The sequence below is a fragment of the Perca fluviatilis genome, chromosome 13 (genome assembly GCF_010015445.1).
Source record: "Perca fluviatilis chromosome 13, GENO_Pfluv_1.0, whole genome shotgun sequence".
In the NCBI taxonomy this organism is placed as follows: Eukaryota; Metazoa; Chordata; class Actinopteri; order Perciformes; family Percidae; genus Perca; species Perca fluviatilis.
Genome location: NC_053124.1, coordinates 8,990,767 through 9,014,650, shown reverse-complemented (window position 1 = coordinate 9,014,650; position 23,884 = coordinate 8,990,767). Strand labels below are relative to the sequence as shown.

Genomic DNA, 23,884 nt, shown 5'->3' with positions numbered 1-23,884 from the left:
CCCCACAGTTACAAGACTTGGTAGAAGCTGAATGGTTAAAGAACCGGAGAAAATATTCAGTTCTTCATTATTTTTTAAAATCAGGATACATTAGGACAGTCTCAGGAATACCAGACAGACACATTATTGGTATGTTTAGTGTGTACAGTTTATTCCACTATTCAAAGCAACATTCCCTGGATAAATGAGGGTGCAGATCCAACGGTTCCTTTAAATTCAGGGGTCCCTAACACAACGAGGGGGCCAGATGCAATTCTACATAAGCGAAAATAACTCTGAGTATGACGTTATTGAATAAAAAAAGTGTACTGAAATGTCTAAAGCAACATTTTTGGGAGATCTTGACGTTCTTGTTTTAGTGTGGAGTAGACAGTAGTATAAAAAAAATATTCAATTCAGATTTACATTATTATATATGAATATATTCATATATAATATTCTATACAGTAGCCTATTTCTGGTAAATACAACTGAGCGCATGATCAAAACAAATTCCCAAGAAACTCCTAATGGTATCTCATTTTAAGCTTTATTTTTCTTTTCTTAAAAATAATAATGATCTTTCTTTAGACTGCAATGCCTTCATGTTTCCTTTTTAAAAAAAAAAAAGAAAAAAAATGAATGCTTACAATACAATCAAAAATACTAACAAAAAAATATCTTTGGTAAACACATCTCCCGACCAGAAGTCACAAACAGAACAAAACCCAAATATCATTAATCCAAAAGGGACTCCAAAAGAGGCACTTCACTCAATCATGTCGTCTGCAGATGCAGCATTTGTTCACCGCTCCAAGTAAGGAACAGGAAATCAAGACCCATCACGTTTTGCACATGGCACACAAGGCTTAACTCAGATTTTTTGTTTTATTAAAATAAGAACACACATTCATTTTAAATGCGATAGATGTGCAGAGCTTAACATTGACAAGATAGCTTAAAACTTATAATTCATGATTATTTTCAATCTAGGCCTAATTTTCCTTCTTGGTATCATTTTTTTGATAACATTTTCTTAAAAAAGGTAAAGCAGTGGACCTGGAACTGCTGTTTTTCTAACATAACCAGGTAGTTACTGTAACTACATTTAGGAGCTATTATTAGAGTTATCTTAACTATTTTCATATCACCTAGAAGAACCTGCACACTACGGAGTAACTCAAACCACTGAACCTGAAAGTAAGTAATTTATAAAAAACTGTCATATTCACGTTAATAAAATGAACTATGTGCAGCATATCATTTATGTTTGTTTTTAAAATCAACATACTTTGGATGCTTGCAATGTTTAATCATGGAAAATAATAATTGGCGTGTCTGTGGTATCAAAATGAAAAGGGAAATGTCCTGCAATAACTGCTGAGTCACATCTGTGCTGAAAGAGCATGTTTAAAGTGACTTAACTAAAATGGGCTTCTGGGTTTCAGTTGTTTGAGTTTCTCTTGGTCAGACTGGACTAAACCGAAGATCTGAAAGTACAGCGACTGATTAAACAGTCAACAGCAAGGTACTTGATGAAAAACAAAAACAAAAACAGTACACTATAACAATAATAATTAGCCCTTTATGAATCAAATGCACTTTTTCCTAAACAAGGTAAAAACCTAAAAGAAGCAGTCCTTTATTCCTCCATACTTAAAGTCCTAATGTTTCCTCAGCGGTGGACTCTTTGGCATGTGATGAGATATTCAGGAAAAGCCTGCGTATCGTTGAAGATGACAAACATTGACGGCTTCGTGATGTCATCGGTCACGCTGTCGTATCGGAGCGGAATACCGTCGGTCTCCTTCAGCGGGGCGGTCTTCATCGAATGGTCTCCTGTAGTGTAGTCTCCGGTTAGAACTTTTGACACAAAGACAAACTTGTATCCGTCTGCATTCGGGGGGGAATACTGCTCCTGGACCGACAGCGCAGAGTTGACAGCAAAGTACACCCCCTGACCCCAGACAGTGGCTGCGTGGAGAAAACAACACGTCAAAAACTGATACATTCCACCACTGCGTCTTGGGTAACTAAGTACATTGAATCAAGTACTGTACTTGACTACAAATTGGAGGAACTTTTACTTTACTTGTCTTTTCTTTTTCATGCCACTTTCTACTTCTACTCCACTACATTTCAGAGAGAAATATTGTACTTTTTACTCCACTACATTAATCTGTCAGCTTGTAGTTACTAGTTACTTTACAAATTAAGATTTCTGCACACAAAACACAAAGTGTAGCCTGGTTGACACCGGACCCTTCTCAGGTGTAAACCTGGGGAAGGTTCACAGCCCATTTCCAAAGGGCGCCACCAACGGACGCCGCTCAAATGCCTCTGGGCGCAATTGGATAGTCCTTCAACCAATCGGACCAACGATCCGGGTGACGTAGCAGCGAAAGCGGCATCAAAGGGTTGCTGCGCTTCGGTGGCCGTCGTTTTGAATGTAAACAAAAAGCTGCTCGCCGTCGGCCCCTCGCCGCGCTATCGTCATCGTGTAAAGCCCGCCTCAACGGCTGCGATTGGTGCCTCGATTTGGAAACATTGGAAATGGGCTTGAATGGGCTCTTGGCCAAATCTTTAATTTGCCGGAAGTTCGTCAGGGTTTTCCCAGGCTACATAAAGTGTGATGTTTTATTATTAATTAAACTACCCAACAATATGCAGGCCTACAAGTCAAACTGAAATGATTAAACAACGATGAAACACTAGGTTGATTGACAGAACCGTTTGGAAAATGTGAGGATTTTTAAAGCATTGCTTACTTCTACTTTTAGTACGGTACTTACATACTTTTACTTAAAGTTCCATTGTGTCATTTTTTTAGTTGATTCTTAGCAAAAAAACATTTGTTCTTTCACAAAGATGTGCTCATTCATGTGGAATTACTTCCACCAACTAATCAAAGTATTCTCGTAAGCGTCGAATCTGCCATTCAGAATCATTCAGAATACATACGAGCGAGTCGCTTGAATGGCGGCCGCCATGTAGCGCCTCCAGCTTTAAAATACATTAGCCAGAGAGGGACATACCTCCGCCTTTCGCGCTTTTACACTCTGTGGCACCGTGACGAATGCCAGGGGAAGATTACTCACCAGGGAAGCAAAAAAAGAGAATTAAAACAACAACGCGACAAGCAAAGCAACAAGACCAAAGTTAATATTGGAGTGGCTAGAACAGCTGCGGGTAAACGACGGAGATACTAAGAGCTGATTTCGTGTTCAGCCAACGTAGTTGTTAAAATGCACTTGGAATGGGAGGGGCTTAGCCTAGAAATCTAGACGCACCCTAGCCATGGATGTATTAAGAGAGCGGCCGCAACATTATTTTGCAGCTGGGGGGGGTCCTAGGCACTCTCTTTTGGTTGCGAGTTGAAAAAAAAATCTGGTCAGGCCAATCACATAGTGTTTAGAGTCGGTGGGCGGGCTTATGGCTGTTGGGAACAGCGTCTTCTGGAAGACTTGGAGTTAAGCTTTTCTTTGAGAAAAGAACAAAGAACAGCACAGAAATCATTCTTAAAAAAGGAAGATACGGTTGTAGCGTTATCCTGTTGCGTGCAGAGGGAATTTGAAAGACAACTGTTTATCCCGCCCCTCGGATTGAGCACTGTTAATGGTGAGTTCCCAGACCCAACATCTTGATGTGGGTCTGCCTGGTCAGGCTAGGAGGGGCTAGAAAGTAATATTCGGTTGGTTGTCATGTATAATTTCACCGCTAGAGGGGAGAAATTCTTACTTGTAACAGTTATTTTTTTTTATTTTTTTTTTAACACAGTGTGGTATTAGTACTTTTACTTAAATAATGGATTTGAATACTTCTTCCACTACTGCCAATGACGAAAGAAATTATTAAACATACCGTTCTTTCCACAAAAGCTTCTGTTGAATCCGTGAACGCAGATCTCTTTCACAGACTTCTCACTCGTGCCGTGATAGAGAGTCCGCTCAATTTCCGGATACGTGGCGCGCTGCAGTACGCTCGCCTTCTTCAACTTGTACTGGTTGTACAGCAGTCGGTTCATGAGCTTCTCCACCTGTTGTGAAAAATCTAAGCGTTAATCTCGGACACGCCAGAGAATTTGTTGCAAAATGTGCGGCTTATTCTTTTTTCTAACCTGTATGATTCGGATTTTGCTGTGGTATTCCTGTATGGTCTCGTAGAAATTCTTCACCACCTCCTGAAATTCGTCCGATTCCTCGTCGATTTTGGTGGCTTCGGGCAGGTTCGACAGCAGAGAGTACTCCTCTTCTGTTGACAAAGCATTACGTAATCATCATTTCATGGAGTTTTTAAGATTAGAGTTTGTTCATTTTATAAGTCATATTATTTATCAACAAAAGATCTGGAGCCCCAAATCTGTCAAAAAGCAGAAAGCAGGAAAAGATGATCAGCCACTTCAAAAATATAACTGAAAAAATAATAAATAATACCGTTCATGAATAGAATGGAGTAGCCAGCAACAAAGTCAGCTAGCTAACAGATCTTAGAGGTTTAGTTTGACATTATGAGAAAGAAAACACTAAATGACACAAATTTACAAAACGTCAGTGACGACAAAATAAAGTCTAAGACTTATTTCCATCAGACAAGAGACATGGACTAAAAAAAATATAATGTTAAATCGTTAGAAGCATGGGGTCTTTTTTAGGGCTGGGTATCGTTCAAATTTTTTTCCCTGTACCAATACCGTGACTTCGATACCGGCTCCTGGACGATACTTTTTTTTCGATACCAATTTTATTAAATCAATTTTAACAAAAATAAATTACAACATTCCGCCACAAATCTTTTTATTTAATTTTTTATCTCCTACTACGTGAGCCCCGTCTCTGTGCGTAACGTAGAGTTTTTCCTGCGTGTGTCTGCGTCGTGTAACGTTAGCCAGCCAATCGCAAACATTACGAGATCTCGGTAGAAGCATGCTGCGTGCTTATTGGCTCACGGACAGCGATGAGATTTACTCCTTAGGTCTTGAAAGTGGGTATTGAATGACGATTTTTCAATACTATAGAGGCAATTTGGTCGGTGCCTAAAAAGTTTTTAATTCGGTATCTAGCCCAATTAATTTTTTTAAAGGATTATTTTTTGGGCATTTCCGCCTTTAATGATAGGAAAGCAATGAAAGGGGGGGAGAGAGAGGAGGGAAGACATGCAGTAAACCGTCCCAGGTCGGACTCGAACACTGGACCTTTTGCCTCGAGGCACAAACCTCTGTACAGGTGCGCCCGCTCTAGAGTGCGGATCGGGCCACATTTTTCTGTCCGAGCCCGGCCCGCGTCCGACAAAGCAGTAACCGAACCCGGCCTGAGCCCGACAGGCATTAAAATATTTATGTCCGAGCCCGACACAGTTAAAATCTTGTTTTTTTCTCATTCTAAATGACACATACGTACGTTTGTTTGTGTGGAAAGCCCACGTTTATTAAGCAACTGTAGGAAGGCATTCGGAAATGTCAACAGATGAGCGCATCTGCGCACACGGGGCAACAAGCGAACATTAACACAGGCACGCACCTACATAAGCTTTTTAAAATCTAAAATGTTCAATGCCTTATCGCGCTGATGTGAGCGAGCCCGACCCGAACCCGAACATCATTTCTAAATATCTGTCCGAACCCAGCCCATCGGGTACCGTCGGGTCACAACGGGCTCGGTTCGGGTATCCCTCCTCTAGCCCGCTCCACTTCCAGCCCAATTTAAAAAAAAATTTGCATTAGCTTGCCGGCTAAAACGATGCATTCAGTTATATTTTTGCTGGTCTGATAATCCTTTACTCAATTTTGTTCTAAATACACAGAAGCATCAGGAGCACTAGAACACTAGAAAGTTCCCTTTACCTGGTACATCCTCAACCAAATCCCCCAACTCGGGCAATTTCCTGGAGATTTTCACAGACTTCCCCGAAGCTACGTTGTGTTCTTCCATCTTCTCAAAGTCGATGACGTGGGGCTGATTGTCCAGCAAGATATCCACCTTTTTCCGCCTCAGCCTCAGAGCATTCTCGATGAACACAGTGGCATCGGGCGAATAAGGAATCTTCTCCGAAGTGGCCGGATCGTGGTACGCCCACTGGACAGTCCGCAGGATTTCCCGGTCGGAGACAGAGTTGGAGATTCTCTCCAGCAGCAGCTTCACGTCACACAGTCCTCCGGGCACGTACTCCTTGAAGCCAGAAACGGTGATTATGGTGCCCTGAATCTGGATCTCCACCCCGTGCTTCCTCTTGATCACCTCCAGACACTTCCTGTGGTACTCTGACATGTTCTTCACAGCCCTGTGCTCTAGTTTCTCCTCGATCTGTCTCTGGCTGACCTTCTTCCCGAAGGCTATGTCCACCCGAATCAGGTCGCAGTTATAACCTGCGAAGACGAGCAACTGCATGGTGTTGGCTGCCTTGATGGCGTCCTGTAAAGACACGTTGGGGTCCTTATTCTTCTGCCGGCCCACCTTCTTGCCAGTACAACCGGAAGATGCTTCATGTGGGATCATTTTCTTGGACAGCTCCAAGGCTTTTTGCAGCTGTTCCTCATCATCCTCCAGGGACCAATGGCTGGACTCCATAGAGTACTGAATGGCTAAAGAAAGCTGGGCCTCCTCTTCAAGGTTGCTAGAAAGGCCCCGAGCTCCATCGCTCTGCGCGAATAACCCACTCGCAGCGTTCCCTTCAGTCGAGCGCTGAGACGCATCGACAGAAGTCACACAAGAGTCTTGGTCTGTCAGGCTGGTCGGTTCCTCTGCCGTGTACAGGTCCAGGCCATCCATGTCATCAGGTTGGTCGGAATTGGACACACCTCCCTCGGGTCTTTCATCGACGGCTGAGACGATTCTCTTTGCCTCCTCTAAAAGGCCTACAAAGAGGTAAACAGATTTGTTAGACTGGGTAACGCCAGCCCGATCTGCCAGCGATTTGATTGCGCCCTGCAGCTCAGGCTGGGAACCTGTAAATTTTTATATCCTGCGGGAACCAATCACAAACTGGCTTATCCACCTGGCGCGCTTTTGACGGGTTTAACACGATGACGACAGAGAAGCGACAGCAAGCAGCTGTTTGTTTACATTCAACATGTGCGGCCACCGAAGCGCAGCAACCGGTTGCAAAGTATGTCACGTCTGATTGGTTGAAGGACTATCCAATTGCATTACAGTCATTTGAACTATGCCCGTTGATCACGCCTCTTGTGCAGTAGAAAATACAGAGCAGACTCCCCAGACTAATGTTCAATCTTAAAAGACTGAGCTTGGTCTGGTGATAGCCAGACTACAGATTTGTTTGAAACTGCGCAGAAATATGAGAAATTATTGAAGAGATAGATATTACCGTTGCCAGGAACTCCATTGTGATCCGTTTGCATCGAGTCTGATTTTAATTCCTGTGAAGCACCATCCAAAGACACTTTCTGGAAGTTTTTGTGGGACATCATGTCCCACGCAGTTTCTAAAAAGTCCTAAAATAAAAAATACAATGTTCCGTGAACACCAAATGTTTCTTTGTCCATTAGCAGCTTTGGACATAATGCTACTATAACTAGGCTATGTAATGTAATGAAATGAAATGAAAGTGTGTGTGTGTGTGTGTGTGTGTGTAAAAAAAAAAAAAAAAAAAAATATATATATATATATATATATATATATATAGTCTTCACTCCTCAGATATAATTATCATAAAAATAAAACCAGACGGTGTTATCTCAAGCTAATTTTAAGTTTTTTAAAGTAGATGCTCATAACATAGAAGCATTAACTGCAACCAGTGACTTGATGGTCAGAAAGTGCATTCATCAATCTTAAAACTTGGTAGGCTTTGAAAAATTGCCAGCAGTAATGTAGGTAGTAGAGGGTGACAATTTTTCGGGAATCCCGCGGGTCACGGTCTTCGGGAGTCAATTTCACTGTTGTTAACGTGATAGGGACAGAATAGCGCATAGAAATCAACGGGAGCGGGACGGAGCCGGAGATTAAATCAAAAAATGACGCTACAATGCGGTGAGTGCACCCAAAGACTGCAAGGGGTTTCGTTTTAGAAAAGAGAACCACTTACAACTCACAATACGTTTGTTGATTGGCTACTGCTGGCTGCAGAGTAGCCTATCAGAGCAAGACAAAGCAGCTGCCCCGTTCACAAGCCAATCAATCAGCGACTACACCGAGAGTCGGCAAAATGGATTCTGGAAAAAAGCTGTTGCAATTCAAAGAGTCATCGACCCTTCAATCCATTTTCAGGAGCTGTGAGAAGATCTCCATTAGGAATTACGTAATGAAATCGCCTAGGCCTGCAGGTAATGCATGTATAGTGTAGCCTAAATTTCCGAGGCAACCTCAGTGATTTGACCACGATTAACCAAACAAACATGCTACAGGGGGGCAACAGAGTCTGATTCCTGAGGCCCCCTCTAGTAGGTAATGGTTTTAACCAAGAAAAACTTATGTTTTTTTTTTTTTTTTTTTTTAAATAAAACAGCATGTAACAATCATTGGTTGCCTCTGATATGCATTCATGCCTTCATCTCACCAATTAGCCTGAAACTGGTTCCTCTATGATCTTTGCCACATTTGGGAGCATAAACATCGTTTTGTGTGTGGCCATTGAGCTGAGCCTGACAAAAGCGAAGCTAAAACATTGAGCAGAGAAGAAACACAGTGAACATTAGCGTTTCCCTTCGGCCTTGCATTTGCTGGGAAACTCAGCCTCAGGCTATACCGTAATAATGCCTCAAGAACTGCTCATCAAGATGAATGACAACTGGTATAACTGGTTAACTGAGAGGAAGTGTGAAAGAATGACATTCTATATAATAGCCTCAAAAACACAGAACAACACAAAAAGTAAGAACCGTCTTTGCCCTATTGCATCATTCCGTTACCTGGTGTGGCAGGAATTCCCAGGGCACATGCTTCGTGCTGATATAGACCTGAAACTTTCTCTCCATCTCCTCCATGATGCTCTTGCACTCCTTCTCGTCGAAAAACCGAGTCACTCCGGGAGCGTTCACAGTGATGGTTCTGGTGCAGATAGAGGACACCACGCCTTGCAACACCTCCTCAGCCATTTGACAAGCAGTAGCAGGGCCATGGATCTATCAGGCACATTCACAGAAATAACAAAAGATGAAACAATATGATGGGTCTAGGAATTGCAAAAAACAATGTTCACACGGCACCAGAAATTAATAAGACGGAATCTTGAAAACCAAACATTCAATCGCCAGTGACATTTATTTACAGCACTGCAGTAGGCCCGTTACAATGGACCGTTGAGCCATGCTACGCTAGCGGAAAAGGGTCACTCGTTGCCATAGCACCTCCAAACATCCTGGGCTGTAGCTGACTCAAGCCAGAGAAATTGAACGTGCTCGCGTTTCTGGCCGAAATCTGCCCGTGAAACCCGCTAATTAAACAACCTTTTTTTTTTTTTTTTCGCCAGACTATACGTTACTGACCTATTGTCAATTTAATGTTAATTCAAGAAAATAACACAATGTTTTATGATAATAAAGAGGCGTTATCTGTGTCACATAATACTGATACAGGCAAAAGATTGTTTCCTGGAATTCATTCAAAACGTTTAGTTGTTTGAAAAAGTAAAAAATGAATGCAGAGAGAGACATTTATATTGGTAATCGCAATTATTTCTGAGACAATTAATTGTACGGCAAAAGTTTCTGCACGTGCTACTGATGCGCCACATACCTTTAACCCACAGACGTCCTCTGCTTCTAGTGGGAAAATAGACACTTGGGCCATGTCAGCCAGCAGCTGGTGACAATGAATCTGGATGTATTTCAGCATGCCTGGCTCCATAGAGATGACCGTCTCCCTTTCAATGGGTGTAGTGAGAAACTCCATGATTGCAGTCTGCTTCTCATTCTCCATACCTTTCAGAGTGACCACGTCAATTTCGCCTCCTCCGTCGGACACTTTAACAGAGCAGAAACCCAGAGCCTTCAGGAAATCTGTCCACTCTCTGCAATATAACATGCACTCGTATTCCGTGTCCACCCGAATGCTGAAGTGACACAGCTGGGATTTCAAAAAGCTATTTGCCTGGTTAATAGAGTCCTGGGAGAGGGAGGTTACCTTGACATTACAGTCTGATACGCTGTACATAGCAGGTGACCCAGTTTGATCCATGCTTTGCAGTAAACGCTCTTTTACATCTTCTCTCGCAAGGAACTGCGCCTTTTCTGGCTCGACGGTGAAATGAGTCTCAGCCATTTTGCCAAAACAGTCCAAGATGGCGTTCTTTATCTGCTCCACCTTTTGCCTGTCAGTCCCTGCAATGTGCACGCCATTGTCTTTGATTTGGATGGTGAAACTCGGGTGAGCCTTTTCAGTGTCCTTCCGAAAGGTGCTGAGTTGAAACAAAGCGAGTTTTACTGGGTCAGCGATAGCAACGTGGCTTAATAGCGTATCATCGTCCTCCGTTTGGTCCATGACTTCCTCTGCCGCTTCTTCTACTGCTACCTGTGCAGCAAGAGGCTTCAAGGCCATCTGAGGGGAGGGCGGTCTGTTTGCATGGACCGCCACGGGAGGACTAGTCTGCATCTCAATATCCTCCAAGTTTCTCTCAGTCATATCTTGGCTGCCAATTCCAGAGTCTTGTGACGTTAATCTTTCCGTGGGTTGAAGACAGTCGAGGTACGGCACCACAACAAGATCAGCGCCTTCCAGTTTGTGGGGGCGAGCCAGGACAGGGCCCACAGCTGTCAAAAAGGAATACAGACAGATTTTGTTGATTGAAGAAAACTACGATGAAACAAGAGTTGTGGTTTGTTTTTTTAAAAGGTTGTATAATACAAAACTTACATTCATAATTGACAAAGGACACCTTGGCTCTACCCTCTGAAAGCATTGTGACCTCCTCCACCTTCTGATTCCCACCTCGCTCACTCTCAAAGTACAAAGTGAGCATGTCTGGAGTGGTGCTAGGGCGCAGGTTCTCCACTAAGACAGAGTCAGTTTGCTCAGTCTGTTCAAGAGTTACCAAGGCCCCGTCGAGTTTCCTCTTAGAGATTTTAGCACTAAGGTTTTGGAAGTCTACAAAACAAAAAATGTATACATTAAACGATGCCATGAAAAGAAATAACAAGCTAGACATTTGGAAGCAGTTCAAACACATCAGTAAGAAAGATAGTGCGTTCAATAAACCTTTCGAGAAGGGTTGGCTGAGGTGAATGAGAATGAAGTCTCTTCCCGGCAAGGGATACAGAGCGTAGTCAAGCACGTTCAAGTCCATCATGTTCTCCACATAGAGCTCTATCATCTCTGTGCTGGTGTTGGGGTTGATCCCCCGCAGCAGCAGTCTACATGGGTCCTTTGAGGCCGGCTTTCTCACACTCAGCTCCACATTATGCAGAACGTGGTGCCCTTTTGGAACAGCACTTGGGCTGCAGCTGTCAAAATGATGGCAACAGAAATAAAGGCGGGATTAGCATACAGTACTTTAAAAAAGGAACACGCCGACTTATTGGGACTTTAGCTTATTCACCGTAACCCCCAGAGTTAGATAAGTTTGCGTAGTTTAGCTCTGTTCGACGCCGCGAGTTGATGCCTTAGCTAATCACAGATCCTGGGGGTAACTCGCCCATCGCCTACTGCTCCCAATAAGTGAGAAAATAACACCAACATTTTCCTATTTGCATGTTGTGATTTGTATAGTTACAGGGTGTACAAATAACAAGGTCACATGAGACACAGCCGTCTTCTTTCCGTATATAAACTAGGAACTATATTCTCAGAAGGCGAAGCACTGCTACTTCTGCTACTTGGGCGGAGTGATTAGCTCGCAGCACCTGAGAAGCCCCGTGGTGAGGAGCAGAGAGTTCGCCTGGAGTTCGCTCAGAGTTGCAGTAATAGAGTCAACAATTACTAGATATTAAAAGCATAGTGACCTTGTTGTTTGTACACCCTGTGACTATACAAATCACAACATGTAAATAGGAACATGTTGGTGTTATTTTGTCACTCATTGGGAGCAGTAGGCTAGATGGAGCCGGTTACCTCCAGCATCTGTGCTAAGCTAAGCTGGCGCTGGGGGCGTCAGACAGAGTTACAACACGCACGGAGATGAGAAGGGTATGTATGGACTTATCTAACTCTGGGGGATACGGGGAATAAGACAAAGTCCCAATAAGTCGGCATGTTCCTTTAATGACGTTTCCATTCGTTGTTTTGAATTACAATTCTCTTTTAAGCATTAGTCGCTTTGTTTCTATGTTAGTGTTCTGGAGGTGGTTTGAAAGTCTGTATAAACTTGTGTCTGAATAAGACACTGTAAATATCCTACCTCTAACAAGCGCAGACTAAAAAAAAAAAAAACTTCAGTGATTTTTAACCTTACCTCTTAACCCATCTATCTGGGTTAGGTACGTGGTGTGTGGAAAAAAAGCCTGCAAATTTTCTCCTTGTTTCTGGGGCTGAGCCAGTTGCAGCTGCACAACCTGCTCTACTTGCAGACACCAGAGTGCGACAGGTGTACGGAATGCTAATTCAGCATGGATAGCTAGAGCTCAATGCGATTTACAATCTTCCATGTGTTCTTCTCTGTAAACTAGTTATGTTTCCATTAGCGAAAATATGAGTGCAAAGGATGTTATGGGCTAAGATTTTTGACAGTGTACAGTTCAGTGTTTTGGCTGACTCAGATATTCAGCATATTTAGCCAGAGAGAAGCGGTTTAAATGAAGTGTGTTAACAAGTGAAATAATCTAGTCTTGGTTCGGTGAAAGAGACAAACTTGAATTCAAAAAAAGGTGTATGGTTGTATTTTTCTGTACTGACAATACTAAAAAAGCTAAGAGAGCTAAGCGAAGTCGCTGCTCGCGCAATGCATCCTTGTACACGTAGGCACAGGTGCCACGGCTCCGTGGGCAGGAGAACTCACTTTCTCAGTCAATATAGTACAAACTGGGGAATTTCTTTCTTTCATGGACTACATTTACAAAAGTAGGTAGCTAACAAATTTGGAAAATGAACATGAAAGCTTTGGAAAGCAGCTAGGGTCAAAGGCTAACAAATGGATATGCATGCCCATACTTGCAAAATTTCCCAGACGAATATAGTTTGTTGCCACTTGCCTTCTGCCTCTTCAAACACCAATATGGCGCGGTCACCCTTCTTCTCCACAGAGACGAGTGGACCTCCCCCGGAGCGGCGCTTATTCTCGAAGTACAGAAAGAGCAGCTCCTCATCCACTGCTGCAGGCAGCCCCAGCACCTCCACTGTCCTTTCCTCCAGGCTTTCAACAGGCATCCTAAAAAAAAGGTCATACCATACCATACCAGTTAAAGTAGTTCAAATCACTGGTTTGCAGCTTCCTGACACTGTGTGTGAAAGCGGTAGCCCGAGTTTTCAGAAAACCTCACTTTCCACTCTTCTAGAGGTCAAGTACCTCGAACTGGGCGTTCATTCTATACGATCACTGAATGCCTCTCCATGTAGGTCACTTTTTAATAGGTGTTGAAATTAATCAAATAATCGATGCATCGAATCGTGGACGATGCTGCATCGATAATCGGCAGGCCCATAATCGATTATTTCTGTTTACAATTTAATGTAGGCCTAACAATCTTTCTGTTTACATATTCTGTTACGTTTTGCACATTCAGTAAGGGCCATGTGCTTAGTGCTGTAGTTTTATGTATCCAATTTATTTAGTATTAGAGCACTGCAGAATGTTTTGTTTTTGAAGCTTGAAAAGCTAGGAATCAAACATCCTACATGGCTTTAATAGAAAAATTTATTTGACGCATCGTGATATCGAATCGAAGACATGATAATCGTAATTGAATCGGAAGATCAGTGAGGATTCACACCTCTACTTTTTAAACAAAAAAAATTGCTTAGTACAGCTTTTCATATGCAAGGATTTGCTTTGCTCAACTGCTGACCCCTATTCCTACTCTGACTCGGTTTGATGTAGAGTGGGAGAGCCTTCCATATGCCTATGCCAGTATAGAGTTCCTCGCTGTGATGTTCAGCCTTCGGACTTCACATGACAGCTCTGGTGAAGTGACTATGCCGATACTCTCGGTGCAACCGGTAATAGGCCTAACTAACCCGCTAAAACTCATTTTTCTTGTGGGGGAAATTCAAGACGTACCTAACTAAATTATATTGCATGTCCTGCATTCTGTTTTAGTTTTTTTAGCTTTTGCGATAAACCACCGAAGCCTAATATGCATGATTGTCTGAGTCGATGTATTTTTACTGATGCATGCAACACATTTAGCCTACTTTTGCTCCTGTGGTCATAAATTCCTCTCAAGTACACTTTAAGCGAAACAACAGAATTTCTATTTGAAATGTGTTTCAGAAGCTCATTTAAGGATTTTCTTCACGTAGTAAGTGGACAGAGTTCGGAAACCAGCATGTCGTTAACGTTACAGTGATTAGCTAGGCCTACACAACAACACTGACATGCTCAATGCTAACGTTACCTTACCCGGAAGCTCGGCCTTAATAACAGAGTAACGTTAGTTTAGGAGCAACATGTAATGGTGGTGTATTTGCGACAAGAAACATTTTCTTAAACGTTTTACCAATACAGTCTGTTGTTTTTTCCCTACTGCGTAGTTTCACGTTACCTGAAGTTCATGCAAGTTAATGTTACGTGTCTGGCTCTAAATTTGTTCCAGCTAGAAAGTGAAACCAGTAACGTTCACAACGTTAGCTACATAGGCCATGTTTAGACACGGGAGCTTGACGTTAGTTTGTCGCAAATGCCTTTTATTTTGGCGACAGAAAATCCATTTTCACGAGGTTTTTTGGAGCATTACTTACCTGTGCTACAGGAAAAGCATAGCTCATAAAGTCGCTCCGTCCAAACGGGTTGAGCCAGACAGGCACTTCCTTGTTGTGCTCATAGACAGTTAACGAAAGCTGCTTGTCGAACAACTTGTGGCGTCATCAGCGGCGCGCCTTAAAGGGAAACAGACCGTTTATGAAGTCATATTAAGCTTTGTCAATTCATCATTAGTCTATATGATACGTTATCTTAAATAAAATTAAAAAATCTAGTTTATCACGGTGATTGCCTTGCTTTAAGGAACTATATTTACCATAGACTGTATAACTCAAGGACTAAACGTCTACTCTAAAAAGCTTCAAAGCGATATGTTGTGCTTGTTAATCCACCACATTTAGTTTGCCAACTTATTGTTTTGCATATCTAGTTAAGCTTTTATATGCAAAACAGATAGTCAATGCAAACACGATGCATTGTTACAGATTAAAGGTGCCCTGCCACACGTATTTCATTACTTTGTGGTAATGTCTGAAGTTCTACCATGGACTCTGTAACATTTTTTTGTGGAAAAAATGCCTTGGTTACCTTGTTTCATGCCATTCTAGCGTGGTATAGAAAGCCTACAGGAAGACTCAGCTCGATTTCTGCCAGTTCTCATTAATATTCAACAAGCTAAGCTGTTTGAATCTGATTGGCTAACAGCTAGCCAATGAGAGCCTGGCTGTCAGAATCCTTTACCCAGCCCCACTGGGCGAGCTCATGAATAGTAATGAGCTCAGGCAATATGATGTCAGACTGATCAGCTTTTGTAATTGGCCTGATTTCTCTGCTTATTTCTTTTCAGTGGCTAGAGCTGACAGAGGAGGTAGCAGTTTATTTTCACATTCACCACATAACACAAACACATATGGACCTAACATATTTAAAAAAAATGTAGAAACGGTAAAAACGGTTTTGTGTGGCAGGGCACCTTTAAACTATCCCACAATTCCACCTGTTACACACATCAACTTATTGCTTACATGCTAATGCATCAACAATAATGCTATGATGTCATATAATGATGTAACACTCTAATATCGCATATTATGCATGCTGAACACGTCTACTTTTTATTATATCTTTTTTTTTAAACATATTTCTTAAATACAATTGTTAATGCAGGACTTGTAATGGATTATATACTAAGTTATAGGCAGAAGATAATAGGGCTTGAGCACTTACATGAATTTTATGACTCACCTTCAAGTCATCATTAGATCAGAGGGCCACACGGAGTATTTTAAACTGTATAATCACTGATTTATAGCATCAATGGTAGCCGCATGGACTGCATTTATAAATGAACTTGCAGGTAGATCAGTTTGCAGTACTGAGCTTTAAGTAATTTGAATGGAGTTTGTATATCATTAATGCATACAAAGGCTGCAAGTCCAATAGACGTCCATGCATTACATCATTAATTGCTAGTTTTAAATCAAATCTGAAGACGCATTTTTACTCTCTTGCTTTTAACTCTCTTTGATTCCTAATGTTTTTTTTTTTTTTATTCAGAGCTATGAACTGAACTTATCTTTTTCTTATCTTTTTGTATTTACAAACGTTCCATTGTTGTTTTATTCTATGTTACATTATTTAAATTCTACCTTTGCCTAACTATATTTATGGTACCTCGCACATGTGATTATGTATCTTTAAGGCATACTGTTTCTGCCTTCCCTGTTCTACCTGTAAAGCACTTTGGGTCAACTGTTGTTCGTTTAAATGTGCTATATAAATAAAATGACTTCACTTGACTTATGCATTATATCATAACGCCTTCGATTATGATTATTACGTGGTTGATCAGTTTTCCATACTGAATGTTAACTTATAAATGCAATAGAGTTTGCATTGTGTATACAATGAGGGAGTTCTCAGACTGAATTAGACCCTATAGGCTGTAATGCAATGCATAACTTAAAATTACTCAAATTGCATTATACTGTAGGTGTGAAATGAAATCTAATGGGACTCGATTTAATGCTTTATATACCTCTTTACCTTTCCCATGCCATTATTATGAGCTCATACATAATCAGTATGCCAAGCTGAGCATTTTGAAATTTTAATGTAACATGTACAGTGCATAAAGGCTGAGATATAAAAACAATGTGAGTAAATTGGACTCCAATGCATTCCATAGCATACAATAACTCCTAAACAGTTTGTGAGTTGTTTTTTTATATGTTTGAACGAAGTTTGTGCTGTTTACAATGGATACAACTATGGATATCTAGTTGAGCAAAAACCAAAAGGAAGTGTGACTGCTGATTCAGCAAATGCACTTCTTATACTAATTTGTGAAAATGAGCAATTTTCTCCCACAGCAGCCACAAAACAGCTGCACTGTGAAGTCAAGCTGTGAGACGCTGAGCTCCTTCATCATAATAATAATAATAAAAAGAACAGAGATGTGTAGCAGCACTCAGTGCCAAGTCTCCAGGGATAACAACTGTAGTTGATGTGGGTTTTTTTTAATCTCATTTAAGCATACCATTTAAAAAGCAAACATCCCGCTGCTGAAGCACAGTGTGCCATTCATTATATTAGTTCCGTGTTATATTCTGATGGAATCACATCATCTGTTTAATATACATAGATTATCTCAGCAAAAATGTTTTTCTTGACTATTAGATGGAAAGAAGAGATAATAGCCACAGGAACCTGCTGGCGTTCACACGTGTTTTATTATGAATGTATTAGTTGTAATGGTGGATTAAACAAATGTACCACATAGAGAGGGGCACTCAAATAACCCCCCCCCCCTTTATTATTTAAAGCTGACAAATGAACATGCTTCTGATTTCACCCCGTAAATGAAAATGAAATGACAGAGATGAATATCTGTGAGGGAAAGCGAACCAACAGCAGAAAGGGAAAATAAAGCTGTTAGGTATAAGTTGTTGCAGGGGCGTAGCACAAAATTCTGGGCCCTGTAGAAAGGCATTTTCAATGGGCCCAACCCCGCATCCACAGCTATTCATTCTAGCATCTTTTTGGGTACTCAGTCCCCCCCCCCATCTCCGACGCCCCTGCCCCTAGGCATAACCTCTTGATGTTTATAGAAACAACTATTATGCTGTCTAGAACCACTAAAAAGTGATATATTTCTTGAAATGACGGACCTCTTTTATTTATAATCATCCACATTTTCCTTTGTCTAATTCCTTCATTTACACCACCCTCAACTTGTGGTCTTCGTATACCTGTCTATAATGCACAGGCTGCTAGCCATCTTATACTGTTAATGGAGCTTGCCTGTATTATAGCTTCCCACAAAAAATATGCACATGTATTATTTAGAATTAATTAACCTCCTTGTCCTTTTCAAACAACACAAAAAAAGCTCCAATTGTGTGTTTCTCTATTGTGGGAGTCCGCTGATAACTGAATAAATCAAGTTTTTCATTATCTATCTCTCCCACACAAGTCAATATCAATGAACTGCAACTGGAAAAATGCAAAACAAATCTCTTGTCCTAAAACCTAAACTGGATGGAGAAGTAGATTAAATAGAGATGTGTGACAGACTTGGTAATTGTGTTTGAACCCAGTTTTAAAAGTGTCAGCTAACACTAAAGTCATGGCATCAGTCTTAGAATGGACAAATCAAGTGGCGTCAATGCTGATGTATGTTCTTGTCCACTAGGTGACAGTGTCCCCTGCAGAACACATGTACACCGCTGTCTCCAAAGTGACAAATTAGAATTGAACAAATCATGTGGGGTCTCTTCTTCTCAGCTCGCTCTCACATGGAGAGGGGGGAAAAAGATCTTTAACCAAAACAAGTATTGCATTGTATTGATCATACAGACAACAAATCACAATGCTTTTTCATTTCCTTAATAATCCTGAATCTAAGCTTGGTTTTGAGGTCAGGAAAACTAAAGTACGAGCGTAAAAGTAAGTAGGTAATAAAATGAATGAATGAAATTCTTGCACGGGTCATTTTCACGATAGGTTGAATCATTTGAAATCCAGCATCACTTGTGTCGCTGCTTAGACTGCTTAGGATGGACAATGCAGTGGTGTAGTCTAACTTATTGTAATGGGGGTACTGTACTGTATATTGGCCAGAATCTGCCTTTGGGGGAGGGGTGGGCATATCATAGTGGGGGGTCTGGGTGTCCTCCCCCAGGGAAGTTTTAAGCATCAATGACTTCATTTCCTATATTCGGATACAATTTAATGCACCAATTTACAGTGGAAATACCTTTATTTAGCCTATGGGAAGAAAAAAAAACACAGATGACAATTCTAAATATATCAAAAATATGATGGAAAGTATGTTGTTGTGTGTCATTGGGCATTTTTAAGTGGGTATATGGAAATCCTGGAGCTTTCTTAGTGGGTATACTGCGTATACCTGTGTATCACGTAGACTACACCACTGGGACATTGTATCTAAAGACACTGACCGGGCAAATGTCCCATTATGTTTCAAGGCACAATGGAGCAAATCATAGCCTATTACATAAACGCCACCGAGCTCTCTATTCCTGAAAAGAAAAAAAAAAAAGTCTGAAATAACACTTCAGATAACAGATTTGTCGGTGAAGATGATAACATAAAGTCATACTGCATTCACACATCTACAACCAGTTCAGCAAATACAAATAATAATTTCAATCCTGCACGAAACATAGCTGTGTTTTTATCAAATCTGCAGAGATGTTGCCAAAAATGTACAGGCCCAACATTTTCTTCTGTGGCGTATACAAAACAATCTCACCGACAAATACTTCAGATGGTTATGCTGTATGTTAAGTGCATTCGATTCTTTCATATTGACACTGTATACACAACAATATCATAAAAGTGTAAAGGTTGCTGACAACTTTCGTAATGCTATTGATAATAACAATTAAGCCTCCAAAAAGCTCCCATTAAAGTCACTTACGGTAACAATGACTTTTTTTTATTAATTATATATGTCACAATGTTCATCAGAAATGTACAGTATATCATTGATTTGAATGATAAGGCACCCCTATAGTCTGTGTAATTACAGATTTCAATGATAAGAAGTGTTACAATTAAATAATAAAAACTTAATTCATAGAGCACTTTCTTAAAGTTACAAAGTGCTTTTTTTTTAAATAAACAGCAGATAAAAAGGAAAACAACACAACAGCAATATGATAATATAACGTTAGGGCTCACATACTCAAAACATACCATTTTAGGTTAACAAAAATTAATAAATAAAGGAAAAGGATTCACCAAAATTGTATTTCTGGCAGTGTGGAGAGGGCTTTAAAAAAACTATGTTGACCATCGTGTTGAGAAATAACATTCAGAAATGGGCCTAATTGAACAAATCAATGAATCTATGAAATATGACGAAGTTGAATAACTTCAGAGATTTAAATCTTTGTGGTCAAAAGTGGGTGCAGAGGTGTATTTGAAAAAATAAAATAAAAACTGTATTCTAAATCCGTCACATACAACTGACAGTACAAAGTAGTGGAAATTCAATCTCTGCATTTAACCCATCCTATGTATTTAGAGCAGTGGACAGCTACACATACAGCATCCTAGGGTTAGGGTTGTGGTTGTTCTGTTGTCATATTTCCTGTTTTATTTTGTTAACTCATGCCCCGTGGTTGACTGATTCCGGTTTCCTTGTTACTTGTTCAGTTGTTTTTCCTGTACTCAACTTATAGGTTTCCCTAGGTTTACTTTCTGTATTGGGTAACACTTTACTTGAACGCCATCTACATAAGAGTGACATGACAGGGTTAGGGTTCATGTGTTATGACTGTGTCATGACACAGTCATAACACATGAACCCTAACCCTAACCCTAACTTGTCATGACAAAAACTGAATGACACTGACAGTTGCGTTAGGTCATAAACGTTTATGACTTGTTTATAATGTTTATGACACGTTCATGACCGTGTCATGTCACTCTTATGGAGATACCTTCAAGTAAAGCGTAAGGTGCGGTCAAGTCGGACAGTTTCCAGCCGTTTCCAGCAGCCTTCAGTCTGAACAGGAAGTCACAGAAACACCCACATCCTGTTCCGGGTCCAATTCTGATTTAATAAAATGTTATCAGACCCGAAAATCAACTTGTACACAGTCTCCAGTGGTTTTTATAAAGAGCAGCTTGTTAAAATGCTCTATATGCGATCTGTTGCTGATGTTAAAATACAACAGACTGCAGATGAGCTGTAATCTAAACGGATTTAGTCTCTCGGACTTCTAAACGTCACTATCAGCCACACAACATGTGTTCTGTACAGAATAAGCCTTTAAATCAGACAAATAGCAGTTAAAAATCCCTCCAATTCAGAAACAACAACAAAAAGATGACATAAAACATCACGTTGAGACGATTCTGAACCAAGCTGTTAGATCAGATGAGAGCCAGGCCTTTCCCATCATGCCCTGGGTATTGCAGTCAGTGGAGAGCAATTGCGGCGCCTGGCTCTAAAAACTGCGGCCGCCTTGATCTCGTGAGGTTATCATTGCACACGTGTGCATGACATCAGAGCAAGTCAGGATCAAGTCAGACACAAATCTAACGCGCATGCATTGGGCGGCGATCGCCGATGATCCAATCTAGGCTGGCCTGGCTCGGTCCTCTATTGTGGAGTGTTCCTGCTCCTTTCCTGTACCTGTTGTCTGCCTAACCCTTGTGTTGGAGCTTTTGATGCCTTTTTGGAGTGTTGAAGTAGGCTATTTTGGATTTTCTTCTCTCCGTTTGGATTTGTGCGCTTCAGCATTCACGTAAACCGGGATTTTTCTCTTTTAATAAATAGTTCACCTGCATCAGCTCCTCACGTGTCGTGCATTTTGGGTCCAGAACTCCGTACTCCTGCCTAGGCATCCGGCCAGCCTCGACACATCCAGAGAGCAACTTGGGGTTCAGTGTCTTGCTCAGGGACACTACGACATGTGGCCGGAGGAGCCTGGGATCGAACCGCCAATCTTGTGGTTTGGGGGACTCAAGTCCTGAGCACTTCTAAAACCTTGGCTACGGCCCTGCGGTTAACATATAACTGTCACATTATAGTGAAAGATGTTCTTTGAGGGTTAGTTTTGAACTTGAAGTGTCCCTTGGCCTTGTCAAACTATTATTTAACAGCTGCAATCAGACAAGCAAGATGCGAGTAGCTCTGTAGTGCGAGTAGCTTGAATTTGGTCCTACCTGCCATTAAGATGGAAATTTACATTGAAGTGATATTTACAGCATAGTCAAACAGATCAAAGTACTAAAGTGGTTTATGTAAAGCATGCTTGTGACAGGGCCTCTTCTCTTGTCTTATCTGTTCACTCCCACACACATTGCAGTTGGGATTACACAAAGAAAAGGCAGTTTTGCTTTTATCTTGTAGATGATCTGTCATGTTTGGGCACACAAAGACAGAAGCTCTATGGGTCTGTTTGGATTGTGTTTAAGAATTGGAATTCCTTAATGTCTAACTTAGGTGTTTGTGTCTAAGTGACTGATGGGAAGAATACGCTTTGAAATCGGTACAGTATTAAGCAAGACCGCTGCATAAGGCAGTCAGCGAAACAAGCTACAATGTGAGTTATAGGGCAATTGTGCACCTTCCATTTACGTTAACAAAAATGCTTGTTTTGCCATTGACCGGCTCAGATTATTATTATTATTATTATTATTCTATATAGTGTCTGACAACATTATGGAAAGGATTTGTAATAATTTTTCAACCATCACACATTTTGGTTGAAATAAACACACAGTTTACCGATTTACATGTGAAAATATGGTGGCTCTATACACGCTAAAAGTGTTGCTTTTTATAATAGAGTCTGGTGGGTTTAGTGCTAGTGATCTCAGAGCTGTTTCTGGTTAAACAAATATGTTTTAAACTGCTCATATCATGCTCATTTTCAGGTTCATAATTGTATTAAGAGCTTATATCAGAATAGGTTTACATGGTTTATTTTTTTTTTTTAACACCATGTATTTGTTGTACTGCCCATTGCTGCAGCTCCTCTTTTCACCCTGTGTGTTGAGCTCTCTGTTTTAGCTACAGAGTGAGGCATCTCACCTCTGTTCCATCTTTGTTGGGAGTCGCACATGAGCAGTAGCTAGCTAAGGACTACTAGCCAGTCAGAAGCAGAGTATGAGGGCGTGCCACGCTAGCAGCTAGGCGAGCATTAGAACGTGTGTTACAAAGTGATTAGAACGTGTGTTACAAAGTGACCCACGTTTGTCTCTGAAGTAAAGGCTGGACTACAATAGAGCTGTTTGGAGCAGTTTGTGAACAGTGTTTTCTGTTGGAGATGGTAAGTCCCTTTGGGGGGGACTTTGGGCTTTTTCACTTTGTAAAACTATAACATGCACAAAAAAAGATATAAGACACAATAAAGGAAAGGGAAAAAAGAATAAATCTTAATAAGATGACTTTAATAATGTTGTCAGACACTTAGAATAATAATCTGAGCCTTTCAGTGGCAAAATAAAGCACTTTTAGTGGACATAATTAACAATACACATTTGGCCTATAGGATTACATTGCAGCCCGGTCTGTGGCAGCTGCTCACAGCGTTGTCGCTTTATACCCGACCAATTTCAAAGACTCGGGTTTCCATCAGTCACTTAAACACAAAAACATAGGAAAATAGGGTCCAGGTTGACAAAAACCGAAATTACCCTTTAAATATGATAAAGAAAGTGGACAGACCAGAAGAGTTCATTTGACAATGTCTTGGAAATCACGACCAAAAAAAAATAAAATGTTCTTCCAGCGTGAGGCGAAAGGAAAAATAAACCTTGAAAGGCTGCAGAGGTTCGTTTGGTGATCATCCCGCCGCACATATGGGCTTGGCATCATCTGCCTCTAAACATTCGGATTTTGTGCTTGTCTGCCAACAGCAGAGTGACATTATATTCGTGATCTCCATCATGGACTCCCGTGTGTCGGAAAGCTCCGGCCAAATGGTTCTGCTCCCAGTAGTGGTGCCAGTTTCCATTCTGGTCTGCACCGAATCCAAACACACTGACCTGGAGCAGACGAGGAACAAAAGCACCGTGTCAGAAGCAGAGGGGACGTAAATTGTGGGGAGAGGAGATACAGTATGTAGTTCACCGAGCGCTTTCACTCAAAACTTAGTGGTACTACGACAAACTGACTTTC

General features: G+C 41.1%; 2 protein-coding genes across 2 annotated transcripts in view; both read right to left on the bottom strand.

The window, feature by feature from the left end:
- Nucleotides 1–130: 130 nt before the first annotated feature.
- Nucleotides 131–14,901, bottom strand: parp10 (poly(ADP-ribose) polymerase family member 10). The gene is made up of 11 exons (XM_039820972.1): nucleotides 14,760–14,901; nucleotides 13,051–13,230; nucleotides 11,127–11,365; nucleotides 10,785–11,015; nucleotides 9,669–10,681; nucleotides 8,843–9,055; nucleotides 7,300–7,426; nucleotides 5,819–6,829; nucleotides 4,097–4,230; nucleotides 3,841–4,015; nucleotides 131–1,953 (listed from the first exon to the last, which is right to left on the bottom strand). Exons 2-11 carry the CDS (start codon nucleotides 13,227–13,229, stop codon nucleotides 1,655–1,657), a joined length of 3,621 nt encoding a protein of 1,206 aa, XP_039676906.1. The 5' UTR covers nucleotide 13,230; nucleotides 14,760–14,901; the 3' UTR covers nucleotides 131–1,654.
- Nucleotides 14,902–23,133: 8,232 nt separating this feature from the next.
- Nucleotides 23,134–23,884, bottom strand: part of LOC120571717 (CMP-N-acetylneuraminate-beta-galactosamide-alpha-2,3-sialyltransferase 1-like) — a 114,404-nt gene continuing 113,653 nt past the window's right edge. The window contains exon 9 of the mRNA XM_039820792.1: nucleotides 23,134–23,751. Within this exon, the coding sequence (XP_039676726.1) occupies nucleotides 23,578–23,751 (174 nt within the window). The 3' untranslated portion in view covers nucleotides 23,134–23,577. The remainder of the gene's footprint in view (nucleotides 23,752–23,884) is intronic.

What these genes read in the sequence shown, in the direction of transcription:
- parp10 (XM_039820972.1), bottom strand. Translation starts at nt 13,229, where the DNA reads ATGCCTGTTGAAAGCCTGGAGGAAAGGACAGTGGAGGTGCTGGGGCTG. An exon ending in GGGAATTCCTGCCACACCAG is followed by an intron (nt 7,427 to 8,842) that starts GTAACGGAATGA and finishes TTTTTATTTTAG; the next exon opens with GACTTTTTAGAAACTGCGTG. An exon ending in GCAAAATCCGAATCATACAG is followed by an intron (nt 4,016 to 4,096) that starts GTTAGAAAAAAG and finishes TTTTCACAACAG; the next exon opens with GTGGAGAAGCTCATGAACCG.